Here is a 13,487-nt window from a genome sequence, read left to right as displayed (position 1 = left end):
TTTGCATGCAGAAGCTCTTCGGACTCTCATTTGCAGGCCTCGGAATGTGGCACTCACACACAGACAGACAGAGTTCCACGGCAGGTCACGGTCTGCGTTTGAATTCCAGTGTACTTGCTGTCTGTAGCATAGTAAGGAAACCAAGAACAATATTCCTACGTTCTTTCTAATCAGGAGGCAGAAGGCTCCTATTTGGATGCATTCCATGATTTGGGGTGGGGTGTGGTAGTCACAACATAGAACCTGTCCCATCATGAATACCTTGGTGGGAAAGCTTAGAAAAAGTTAAAACTGCAGTTTAAAAGTTTCTCTTTCCCCTCCTTCAGCAAAGAAGCACGATGCACACATGACTGCAAAGAATTTTGGAAGGCATAGTGTGGCTACTGTAGGTTCAAGTTCAATCTGCCCCTTGCAAAGGGATTCGGAGTAATTGCAGATGGATTCAGGCAAAACAGAAACTCAATAATATTCATTAACTTCTTTAATGTAAGAAGCTATACTGAAACCTTTTCTTACAACTTCGTGTAGCTGACATACCTTTTACTTTAGAAAGAAGTATCCTCTTTTTTTCAAATAGTAGATGGATGATACTTTTGGAATTTAACACAGGCCAAGACCTGATCTAATTTGATTTCTACCTTCTTTTTAAACCTCCCTTTAAACTATACAGTCTTTTTGTTTCTGGGCTCAGGGCTCTGGTCATTAGTAAGGCTCAGAACTAGCAACCAAAAGAACACAATGTCCTTCCTAATTTCAGGGCTGTTCCTTTTGCAACTAGGTGAAGACTCCAGATGGTGTTGTACCACTCTGTGGTAGGTAATCCAGTTTTTAAGCTGTTACACAGTCTAGTTAAGCTTTTCACGCTGGATCTGGTAGTAACATGCCTGAAAAAGAGTTCAAGACGCTTTCAAATTTACTTTTAAAGAAATTACAAAAACATAGCAATGCACATGGAACTAAAGAAAGAAAACACTTTATTAATACTGATAGCCCATCAAATTCATGTGCTATCATGTTCCCTGTTTCCTGCCAATCCCCTTATCTGCGTTTGATGTTTTAGGCATTTGATGTTTCCATTCAGCTTTTATATAAAGAAGTAGTTAAAGACAGATTTATAATACGGCAAGTGAAGGTCAGATTTTAAGATACAAGATTATTAAATAAATACCTATACTCACCTTTAAGGTGGTGAACATTATACCTTGTTCCCCATGCTGAAGATATGGGTCCATTAGATCCTCAATGAGGTGCACTTCAGAGCCTAGATTCCTAATCCTGCCCCGAAGAGAAAAAGATGTTGAGTTACTTCCACTTACATGCCCAACTCCCTTCTGAAATCTACTTGAGGGAAAAAGAAGACCATCTCAATAAAAAGTTAACATCGTAGGGAATGGGTTAATAGAAGTGGATATTTTCCTAGTGTGGGAGCATATTTCTGCCATCAGTTCAGAAAAAGCAAGTGGTAGGATGTGTTAAAATAATGAGTCACTCCACAGCTTCATCTACCCTGAGACCAAAAGAACTAGATGATGCCAAGCTACCACTACTGACCGTTCTGATCAGGGCCACAGTGGATGAATCCTTATAAAACGGGAGAAAAATGTGGAACAGAACTCAAATTCTTAAAAACTGCAGACTTACTGGGCCAGTTGAGACTAGAGGACCCCCTGAGACACGCTTTAAACCTTAAAATTATCCATTGAGGTCATCTGTTAGCTAAGTAACAGTAAAATAAAGAATATCAACCGTGAGTCATGAGCTTCTTAAAAAAAAAAATCGACTATAGAAGACCAAGAGGTCAAAAATTACTCCAAAGCAAAAATTACTCTAAAGGCAGGGAAACGTGAGTACTAGAAATAGTACAATCAGAACAGGATAAATGACAATAATGACACATTGTGAAAAATGTTACTAATATCACTGAATGATTTGAGTAGAAATTGTTAGACTGGAACCCAATTTGCTATGTAAACTCTCACCTTAAACACAGTAAAATATTTAGAATAAAAAAGTAATAATGAGTCACCAATATTAAAGTCAGAAAGACTGGTCACCTGGCCCGTAGCACCACATATAGGAAAACAGGAAACAAGTCATCCATGGACCACAAGAAGTCTTCCTGGAGTGTTGCCAGGACGCTCTGAGAGATCTCTTCAAAAGTCTGCTGGATGACCTTAAGTTTATCAGATGGGGTGAATGTTGTGCTGTTGTAGGAGAACAATAAAAAGGTATGTTATAGTTGTCTTCATAGAGCCATTTGATATTTTATTTTTTGACAATGTTCCCTTCTGGGGCTCATATGCCTTAAGCTGAACACATCCAGCATAATGAGTCACGGGTAGGAATGACCTCTGTAATCCTGTGGTTCTTTGAGAAAAGAAGCCTCCACTATCTACAGTCCACAGGGAAGAATTCCCTAAGTCATATGTCATCTCCTCTTCCCCATGTGGCATCTTTTTTCCCTAATGCATGCTCACTGAATGAGAAGCTTGGTTAATTTTTATTTGGCTAAAGATGTGAATATGCAGATAAATTTCTGGGAAGGGGCTCCGCCTCTCCTGAACATGCCAAGACCTTGTAGAATAAAAGATAATCCAAATAAATGTCTCAAAAGAGTGTTTCTGATCTCCAGATTGAGCTGGACACCACCTGGGGGAGGAAGGAGGCTCTTAGAATTTAGGTAAAGTTAGATCTCAGAAATATCTCAACAGACTAACCACTATTTTGATTTATGTAATTTTTCAACAAATACGAGATTACCTGATCTGCTGTAGACATTCTATTGCTGAGGCAAAACAAGCATCTTTTGTGGTTGGCAAAACCTGCAAAAAGAAGGTCAAAAAGGAAAGCTGTTTTCTGCAAAAACAATAAAATACATGATTCTGATGGCAGGGTGCAGGTCTTTGGTGAATAACTGGTGCTAACACATGGTTGGGTACTGTCTTACCAAAAGGAATGAAGATTTCTTGCTATCTTGAATCCCCCGCACCAAAGACAATCTTATTTGCTAAGAAAATGAAAATCTACTATACCTTCTTACTCTCTCCAAGGGTTGACAATGTCACTGGCCAAAATTTCCTATAATGGAATCCATAAATTGTTAATACAAGTTGTTACTTATGGTAGATAAAGCCCTATAAAAACAGATGACAGCTACATTGGCTTCTCTACATCCATTAAAAATAACTATGCCACAGATAAATCCCTATAAAAGCAGTTGACAGCCATACTGGCTTCCCTATGCCTATTAAAAATAACTATTCCACAGATTGGTTATATTTTAATGAATATTCTAGAAGTGCTTTAAGAGCTTTTATCGTATTTCTAAGGGATTTGTCATTCTATACTCCAATAACCCTACAAATATTCCCAAATATTGGCCAGCATCTTTCCTTCACTCGGCTTTATCTCATTTTTACTATTAAATCATTCTATAGAAAAAGCTACTTTCCAGTTTAGGTTTATCCACTTTTTTTTTTATAACACAAATATATAATGATTGGGCAGAAATCAGCTTTTGATAGCTCTAGAAAGAAACTTACTCATTTAGTACTCCCATGGAGTAACAAGAAACAACACTATACACATAAAAGAGCATTTCTAAAACTTTTAAATAAGAAATTACAGCTGGTGAGAGAAGAAAGAGAAGGAAAGGGAAAATGCCAAAGACTGAAAACAGTTAACTTTTTCTGAGGAATGTGAATAGAAAACATGTATTTTGGTTTATTTAAAAGGACTATAAAATATCAGGCAGGATAACTTGTATGTAAATATATATATGTTATCCTACCTGATATTTTATACAAACATAAGATTAGAAACACTTTCCAAATAAGCAGGTTGTATACGCATCTCCACAAATTTTCAGAAATAATTTTTAAGCATCACTATTTTGTTTAATAAGGCTGACAGGCAAATAAAGAAACTACAGGTCATGTATGCAATCAGAAATCAAAGTACCAAATTCCTGATTATGGTGTTTGCATTTTACATTAAAGCCATTTGATTTTGCTTGATTAACTACTATATTTACCTCTGCACCCCAAGAAAGCCCAGAAGAGCAATATCTGGCTGCTTATTGAGTCGCAGAACGCATTCCCAGTAAATGTCTTCCTCACGATCATTATCCAAGGCGTAAAGCATGAACAGTGGTGGGTAGAGTCGAGGTAGTAGCACAGGAAGCAGTAATCCAGAGCTTGTTACCACATAACTACAAAACATTGAAGTGGGGGAGAGGAGTATTGGTGTTAAAATTCAATACAGAATCGAAGGCAGAGCTTTAGGTGGTGAAACCTGAAAGTAAAGACGTGAATTTTGAGTAAAGAAGCAGCTATAGCATATAGCATTACTCTACTCTGATACATACGGAGTAGACATGAGGGGCTCACCTAGGACCCCAGAGTTTTGTCTTGGACCAAGTATGAATTCTTTTCATTAATTCAAAATCTAAGTGAAAGCCTATTTTCCATTCTGAGGCTTATTTTTCTGTGGTTACTATAGGTCAGCATGGTGTTACTTTTTCAGCAGCCTTTACGCCTGGTCATTTGTGGCTACGCTTTCCTAGGGTATGGTTAATAGTACTTGAGTTAGAAAAGGTGCCTCATAGATTTCTGGGTAGATCATGTAAACCAGCCACAACATTTTAGAAACGAGGAAACTGAGATCTAGAGAAAACAACTTTTCCTTGAGACTCCTGGTCCCTAACCTCTTTCTCCATTATCCCCTTCCAGCTCCATTTACCCTGGCTCTGGTGATTCCGATCTGGAGTCTGACTTCCCAGTGCAAAAGGATTTCCTTTCAGTTGGCAAAGGAGCAGAGAGAGGAATTGTGCTGCCCTCTTCAGGAAGCTCAGGAAATAAAAACCTAAGGAACAATAAAAAAAATGCAATTATACAATTATAGCTCAAAGGTGGCTAAAGAGAATAAAATCACATTTCTATTATTTAATCTATTTAAGGACCTATGAAACCTTATTTCATATCAACCAAGTATTTTAGTTCCCTTAAATTCTTAAGTTTATCCTGTGGGAAACATCAGTTAAAAGTGTAGCTAATGAATAATACCACTAAAAAAATCTTCATTTGCTGTTGATTTTTTTGTTTGTTTGTCTAGTTACTAAGGAATGAAGAATTTTGACCTGTATGGTATGTTTTCCTAATGACAAATCTCATCTGAGGTTAATCTGTATTAACTCTCCAAAGAGAGACTAGCAAGTAAGCAAATATCAATGGAAACTACTTGAATGTCCACCATTAAGAAAAAACAGTTAAATTATTGAAGACTCAATTAACATAAAGTTAAAAAAAATTTTTTTAAGTTGCTGCAAATTCATCCTTCAAATGCTAGGCTTTGAGTTTTGCCCTAAATTTTTATCTCTGAACTTTCATAGGTAAGTGTTAGCTCTACCATAAATAAGCTTATTGTCCTCTTTATTTTTTCAGACTTAAACCATGATCTTTAAGGGCAGTTTAAAATCTTCTCTATTTTAGTATATTTATACCCTATCCCTACTCTGGTCCTAATTTTATAGCTGGGAAAACTAAAAGGAAATTCTCTTCATTATATACATCTCACTAATGTCAGAGCTGAAATACTTCCAGCCCAGTAATCTTTTTAGTACTTCACACTGCCCCTTCAAAACTTGAAAAATTTCCAAATGCATTCATCAGTTTTGAGGCTAAAAATATAAGGAAGTTTTCTGGGAAAATGGTACAAATTTTTGTATAATTATCTCAATACAGTGTTTACTTGCTGGCTCAAATCCAATAAAAGATCTTACGTTTGAATCTCACAGGCTCCAAAATTGCTTGATGCCTGGAAATCTCTTCCCAAAGGTGCTTACTCTCTTGTTTTCTCATCTCCTTCAAAGTCTCTGCTCAGCTACAACCTTATGAGTCAGGCCTCCCTCAACCTCTATTTAAAATAGCAGCCTCATTCCGTTTTTCTTCTTTACACTTATCAGCATCTGACACACCATATTTTACTTCTTTATTATCCATCTGTCTCCCCCCACGAGAACGTAAGCTCCATGAGGGCACAGATTTTTTTTTCTTTGTTCACTGATAATATCCCTCCAGGACCCAGAACAGTAGCTAATCCATAGGAGACAGTCAATAAATATTTTCTGAATAAATCAATGAATGATGTTGGTGTCAAGGGACAGAACATAAATACTCATGGACAAAACTTTATATTAGACTTTATCTACTCTGTAATTAGGTTTTAGAGACATGATTTTCTTTAGAGATTAAATCCAAATTAAAAACTACTGTATTTCATACCAAAGTTAGAATTTTAAAAAAAGAGGCTTATATTTTAGCTTTCTGTTACCTTTAATGAATAAGACATAAATGAAATAAGCAGCAATGGTTAATAGTCATTGTTTGTTTGTTTATAGAATAAACATAAAGTAAAAACATGTTTTCATTAATCTATTTAAGGATCTGTGGGATGAAACCAGTTTCTTGAGTAATTCCTGTGATAAAGGGGAAAGTTCATGATTGGTCACAAAATTGTAAACTCTAAATTCAGGGTGAAGACATCCAAGCATTAGGATAAACCAGCATTCCATGTAGCTTGAAGGCTTCAATTAAACAGTCTCTCACCTCACCAGCTGGAAAATTCGCTTAAGATAGGACTTAATCTCCTTCACAGCCTCCTGTAATAACCGGCGGTTGGCTCCTACACCCACATATGTCATTCTATACACTGCAACCAGGGTCTCCACAAGCCTACCCAGGGGGTGCAGAGGAGTGTCACAAGCCTAAGCAGAAAGAGAATCAATGAAGTCAGTCAATGCACACTGATAGCAGAAACAATCAATTAATCAATCATCATTTTATAAATGAGTAACTTTGAAATGTTCTCAGATGTATTACAGGCTGTCAGGAGCCAACTTTTGACCTGGGAAAATTCAAATATTTATAGCTTTTTCCTAAAAGTATTGAATCTACCCAAATTATACAGAGCAGGAGTTCTTTCTCGCAGTCAAAGAACCCTTTTAACATCGTGGGAACATAGCTTTGGAAGTGCCGTATCGATACAGAACACCATTAAAACAAGCTGAATATTGATTACTGATGATGCTCTGAAACACACTTCAGCTCCCTTGATTCCTCCTAAGACCCCTTCCTGAACCCTCATATTAAAGTAGGTCACACTTTGAATGGAAGCTGATTTTACAGAGCTGGAGAAGGAAGCACAGAGAGTGTGTCCAGGGAGCAAGGGCAGTATGCTTTATCTATACAATCTGAGGTTTGCTAATGGTACTAACAAAAGGCCACTTCAAACTCTGACCTTGGTTCTCAGGAACCTTCTTGAACCCTTACAAAACTTAAAAGCTCTATCATCATAATGAGACACTCTTCATGTGGAAATGTGCTCTCAGGAGTCAGAGAATTAACAAAAGAAATACTTAAAAAGCAAAAAGATTAGGGTGGTTGTATATTTTTCCGGAAGCAGACTGCCATGTCTTTCTCCCGTGGAGCGGCTGGTGGGTTCAAACCACCAGCCTTTAGGTTAGCAGCCAGGTACTTAACCACCGCGCCACCAGGGCTCCTAAGGTAACATTCAGCTGTGAATGAATTTGCACGATATACTGTGGTAGTTACATCATTAATTCACAAGTTCCAATGCAATTCTGACTCTAGTTTACCTTTATTAAATATTTCTTGATGTCATCATATTTCTCCACAGAGAAGGCACCAACATGGTGTGGAATGAATTCCAAACTCTCTAGTGTCTGAGTCTGGGAACGACTTAATATCTCTGGGCTATAAAAAGGGAAAGAAATGCCTATTATGTATATTTCACATAAAGAAACAAGACAATTGTAAATGTGTATATGAAACATAGTTACAAACTAAGAAGGAAATGAAGCATCTAACACAGTGTTCAGCCCAAATGAGCTCATAAATGGTAAATAACCTGCTATTAGGTACCTGATTTATGTAACATCCGCCTAAAACAGTATTTAATGTTACTTTACAATAAATTAATGAAGATTTTGCTTCAAAATCTTGGGAATGTTGGGAAATACTATAGAGAAATCTGATAATAGACATTTAGTGAAGAGAGAAAAAAGACTGAATGGGGGGCTTAGAAAACAGGAAGATAAAATAAATCAAAGGGCACAGGAAGAAACAAAAATGAGCTCCTGAGGCAAGGACAGAAACCAGGACACTCCAACAGGCGGCAAGGCACACACATAATAAATGAAGGGATGCTTTGGATGAAGAGGCTAAGACAAAACACATATTAGACATTTTTGGTAATAGCACCCTATCATTAGATTACAACAAATAATTAGAAATAATGCACAATCATTATATTTTCCTAGAGAAACAAATTATATCTTTGTGGTAGCAACATGGTTTTATATACAAGTTCATTTACTTTCACTCCTCAGAAACACTCAGCAGCTAACCAAAGTGAACCGGAGGACTAAGGTCTCAATGTCTACACTGAAGGACTGTGTCAGCGGAGGCTGATGATCCACTTCACACACACGGGCCAGCCTGCGGCTTTAGTCAATTATGGAAGTTTCCAATCATGTATGTCATGAATAAAATACTATAAGCAATTCCCATGTATCCCAAATACAGGGAAAAATACTTCTTTCTACACTTGATTTCTAAAAAAACAAAACAATATACACACCAAGAAAAAAAACAAGGAAACACCTGACGTGTAGATGAAAATCACCACAAAATGGATTTTAAAAATCAAGTGTATGTAGTTACACACACAGTCAAAGGTGAGCTCTTTGACATTTTAAAAATAAAGACAACTCAAACAAAGCATTACCTGGAATTACACTCAAAGTTGTGGTTAATTACTAACTTGCAGAAATTAGTAAGTTCTTTAGTCCAAATGACAAACAATGCTTGCGGGAGTTGGTGGCCAAGTTAAAGAACAAAGAAATATGAAGAAAAGTAGATAAAGATAAGCAGGAGAAAAGGAAAGCAAAGGAGTAAATAAGGAAGAGGAGAAAAAGAAAGGAAAAAAGTACATCAGTAACTCCTTTCAGTACTTTAAAGATTTCTGGCCTCCATGGTTTCTGAAGAGAAATCTGCAGCCACCTGAATCACTGTTTCTAAGTAACGCATCGTTTTTCTCTAGCTGTTTTCAAGTTTTTTTTTTTTGTTTGAATTTGAATATGATGTGTCTGGGCATGGATTTTTGGGAGTTTATCCTGGATATAGTTTGCTCAACCTCTTGAATCTGTAGGTGCATGTCTTTCACCAAACTTTAGAGCCATTATTTCTTCAAATATTTTTTCAGCTCTGTGTTCTTTCTCCTCCACCTCTAGAACGCTAATGGCACAAATGTCAGACCTTCTGTTGTTGACCCACGTGTCCCTAGGCTCTTATTCATATTTTTTCCATTCATTGTTCTATTGTTCAGATTGGATCATTTCTGTTGATCTATTTTCACATCATTGGCTCTTCTACTGTCATTTTTATTCTGATATGAGTCCATCCAGTGAGCTCTTTAGTTTGGTTACTATATTTTTCAGTTCTAAAATTCTGACTTAGTTCTTTATATCTGTTTCTTTGATGATGCTTTCTATTTTAATATTTGTTTCAAGAGTGTTTTTCACTGCTCAGTTTGTTTTTATGATAGCCACTTTAACGTTCTTCTCAGATAATTCCAACATCTGTCATCTCATTGTTGATGTCTGCTGATTGTCTTTCCCCAAGTTTTTTGTGGTTCTTTGATTGCTGAGAATTTTGGTTTCTATCCCAGACATTTTGAGTATTATGGGATTATGGATCTTCTTTATATCCTATGGAGAATGTTGACATGCAAAAAATAACAGGCTTGAGACTGCTACCTTTGAAGGACCTACTAGCAAGGTTGGACCCTGGCTAGTGTCTGGGAACTAAACTTCTAAAAAGTTCCCTACACTGATTTGAAATGTTCCCTAACTGATAAGGGTGTAAAAAAAAAGACTATATAAGCATGTGTTTTATAATGAAATTTTTTTTTCTTCTGGGACTCTGGAATTCTGAGAGTTGCTAGGTACAGGGTGCCTACATAACCAGCCCCCAATAAAAATTTGGGCATTGTCTAATGGCCTTGCCTGGGCAGAAACAATGCACATGTGTGGCTGTATTTCACTGCTGGGGAGACAGTATGTTCTGTATGACCCCTCAGAGGAGGGAGTGAACACAGGAAGACTACACATGGATTCTTGTACAGTCCACTTGTGTCTTCTTCTCTTATGATTTGATATGAATCTTACCTGTGAGTATGACTTCATGGTAAGCCTTATGAGTCCTTCTAGTGACTCACTGAATGTGTGGGTGGTCTTGGAAACTCATATAACAGTTGATATTTTTGTTTCAGCCTTCTGTGGGATGTGCTTCCAAAATCAGTTCACTTTTCAAAGGCTGCAGTGCTATCTGTGTCTGTCCCATGAGTGTGCCACTCAGTGGTTAGGCTGGAAGCAGGGCAGAGGTCTACCCATTAGCTCATTCTCCAAGTCTTTGGTATGCTAAATAGGATCAAATCCACTCATCTGCAGGTCAGGGGTGAGCCCAGGAGTTCATAAACAACTTTATAGGGTTGCTTTCCTGAGTTCTGCCCTCTCTACTGTCTTCACAGAACTTTTTGGTTCCCTCAGCTCCTCTTTTAGGTTCTCTAGCCAGAAACTGCCCGCTTCTAAGGCTGTATCACATCTGGGGCCAAGAGGTGGGAGGATTAAAAAAAAAAAAAAACTAAACCTGTTGCCATCACGTCAATTCCGACTCATAGCGACCTTATGAGACAAGAGTAGAACTGCCCCACAGGGTTTCCAAGGAGCACCTGGTGGATTCAAACTGCCAACCTTTTGGTTAGCAGTCAAGCTCTTAACCACTGCACCACCAGGGCTCTGGTGGGAGGATAAAACCAAAAAAACCAAACCCAGTGCCATCGAGTCAATCCCGACTCATAGCGACCCTGTAAGACAGAGTAGAACTGCCCCATAGAGTTTCCAAGGAGCGCCTGGCAGATTTGAACTGCCAACCCTTTGGTTAGCAGCTGTAGCACTTAACCACTACGCCACCAGGGTATGGGAGGATAGAGAGGCCAAAAAAGCAATGGGATTTGGCTTTGCCATCTTGGACCTAAGGATCTACCAAAGGGCGGAAGGGTCTACTCCATAAGTTTTGGCTGCTCTAGCCATTGTTGTTGGCACCCCTGACATAGGGAACTGCCCATGGAAAAAAAGGAGAGAAAGAAAACCTGGGGTATATCCTCCACCATACCTGTGCTTTAGGAGTTCCTTCTCCTGCTCTTTGAGCTAGAACCAGGGGTTTTATCCTTGGCTCTCTGTCTGCCTGCACCGCAATGCTTACTTCCAGTTTTCAGGTTGTACTGAGTTCAGGCCAAGGGATGTTGGAGGGAAAAAAACCCCAGTAAACTCACCACTGGTTCAGTGGTACTTTGAGTTCTGGTATTCTTCCCCAATTCACCTGCAGATATTTACTTCAGAGTTCTCAAATAGCTATGTATGCATTCTTTTCATGTTGAGTTGAGTTCAGGAGAAGATGAAGCTGCTTGTACATTCTGTCCAAGTTTTACAGCTGAGTTCAGTTGAAACAAAAATACCAGCTGTTTCACAGGTTCCCATGACCATCCATATGTTCAGTGATTCACTAGAAGGCCTCATAAGACACTTTACTATGTCTTACTTGGGAGCAGAAGTACATCAAATTTTAAATTATGTTTTTAATTAAATGTGGAGGAGGTCTGAACTATTTACTGGTTTAAGTTTCATCTTCCTAACACACTCTTCCACATGCTGGGTAGGCATTTACTCACCTGTCTCTGTGTTGGCGCCGACTGGTGGTCAGGGCCACAGCAATATTGTCCCATGCTTTCCAAACTTCCCCTTGGCCCGGGCTCTCACAGCCCAGCTGGCGCCAACATTCATCAAACACTGCTTTCCACTTCTCATCAGCCGACACTGCCAGGTTTCCAAGTTTCCTGCTAATAAAGACATGTCAACCTTTTATTAATCACTTCTTCTGTGCAAAAATGGACCCGAAAAGTAGAAATTTTCTCATGTACAACTGAGAATGCTTCTGTGACAAAAACTGCCTAGGTTGATGGTGGTTCCACTGTTAAAACACTGAATGAAAGTTCTGAAGGGATGGTTTTTAGCTACTTTTAATGTTTATTAGATACAAAAGTGTATAGATTGTTAAGTACAAAAGCACATTAGAATCAACCCTGCTTTCTACAGTTTCACAGAATTGATTTTGTAGAATTGATTCCTGTTAAAACAAGGACTTTCTGTGCTTCGCACACTCACAATGAGAACTGTGAAATGTATTACATAATGAGTTCTAAAAATACTCTAAGAATAAACATTGTACAGAAAATATATCAAGCTCACATCAGAACAAAGAATCTGAGATGCTATCAAAATACAAAAACAAAGCTAAAATGAATCAAGGGAAATGACATACATGAAAAACATGAGGAAGAAAATAAAATACTTAGATTTTGTCTTTTTTCCCCATATATGCAGATCACACTACTCCACTTGGCATATACGGACTTAATCTTTACTCTTCAACATCAAGTTTGCATAGGGGGTTCCATTTAAGAATGCTCTCTTTCAATCACCTGCACCATTAATAACAGGATCACTCCTACACATGGTCCTTTTATTTTAAACATCTAAGCTCTAAGACTTAGACTCTAAGCTGGCACTGTAGATTTAACTACAGTGGTGTCAGCTGACCAATCAAGGAGGTTACACTTTGTTTAAAAAAAAAAAAAAGACTTTAAAAACTTGATTCTGCATTTAAGATATTAACCAACTTTGATAAAAGCAAGACAACTAAAAATACTCAATAATTAATCCAGAATTAACACTAGTTACTCACAAAACTTTGGGTCTGTCTTTGTCACTTTCATACAGACTAGGTTTGAAGTAGGTTCCAGTGATTTTTATCCCAGATCCCCATTCTCCACTAAAAAAACCTTCAATGTAATCTCCATTTGGCATAGTCAGTGTTCCCTAGGTGAAGTTAGAGGAAAAATATGAAATTAGAGGAAAGATTTTCAATACTACAGCTACCACCATAATTATGGTGAAAGACTGAATGCTTTCCCCCAAGAGTGGAAACAAGACAAGGATGTCCACTCTTACTACCTCTATTCAAAATTGTACTGGAGAGCTTAGTTACTGCAACCAGGCAAGAAAATATAAAAATGAAGAAAAAATAAACACTCAATGGCTAATGTTGTCCGTTTTAACTTACTCTTTAATAGTCCACACTCTTTAAAAAAAAAAAAGTAAATGGTGTTTACACGCACGTGCAAAAGTATATATGAAAATAACTCATTGGTCAAAGAGTAAATCATAAGAAAAACTGGAAAATATTTTGAGCTGAATGAAACCAAACACATAACATCAGATTTTACAAGATGCTGCTAAAGCAGTGTTTAGGGGAAATTTTACAGCTATAAATACATATATGAAAAAAGAA

At 37.7% G+C, this 13,487-nt stretch overlaps 1 protein-coding gene across 2 annotated transcripts in view; it reads right to left on the bottom strand.

The window, feature by feature from the left end:
- Positions 1–215: 215 nt before the first annotated feature.
- ALS2 (alsin Rho guanine nucleotide exchange factor ALS2) overlaps positions 216–13,487 on the bottom strand; it is a 71,830-nt gene continuing 58,558 nt past the window's right edge. The window contains exons 24-34 of one of the 2 annotated variants that reach the window (XM_003406134.4): positions 12,882–13,015; positions 11,809–11,976; positions 7,655–7,772; positions 6,606–6,763; positions 4,741–4,863; positions 4,034–4,210; positions 3,033–3,078; positions 2,761–2,822; positions 2,055–2,204; positions 1,179–1,275; positions 216–884 (exon numbers count right to left, since the gene is read on the bottom strand). In XM_003406134.4, coding sequence (XP_003406182.1) covers positions 846–884; positions 1,179–1,275; positions 2,055–2,204; positions 2,761–2,822; positions 3,033–3,078; positions 4,034–4,210; positions 4,741–4,863; positions 6,606–6,763; positions 7,655–7,772; positions 11,809–11,976; positions 12,882–13,015 — 1,272 coding nt within the window. In that variant the 3' untranslated portion in view covers positions 216–845. The remainder of the gene's footprint in view (positions 885–1,178; positions 1,276–2,054; positions 2,205–2,760; positions 2,823–3,032; positions 3,079–4,033; positions 4,211–4,740; positions 4,864–6,605; positions 6,764–7,654; positions 7,773–11,808; positions 11,977–12,881; positions 13,016–13,487) is intronic. The other variant, XM_023542327.2, reaches the window with a different exon arrangement.

Source organism: Loxodonta africana, chromosome 6, assembly GCF_030014295.1.
Source record: "Loxodonta africana isolate mLoxAfr1 chromosome 6, mLoxAfr1.hap2, whole genome shotgun sequence".
Classification (NCBI taxonomy): Eukaryota; Metazoa; Chordata; class Mammalia; order Proboscidea; family Elephantidae; genus Loxodonta; species Loxodonta africana.
The sequence above is the reverse complement of the archived record's forward strand: the minus strand, read 5'-3'. Positions and strand labels throughout refer to the sequence as shown.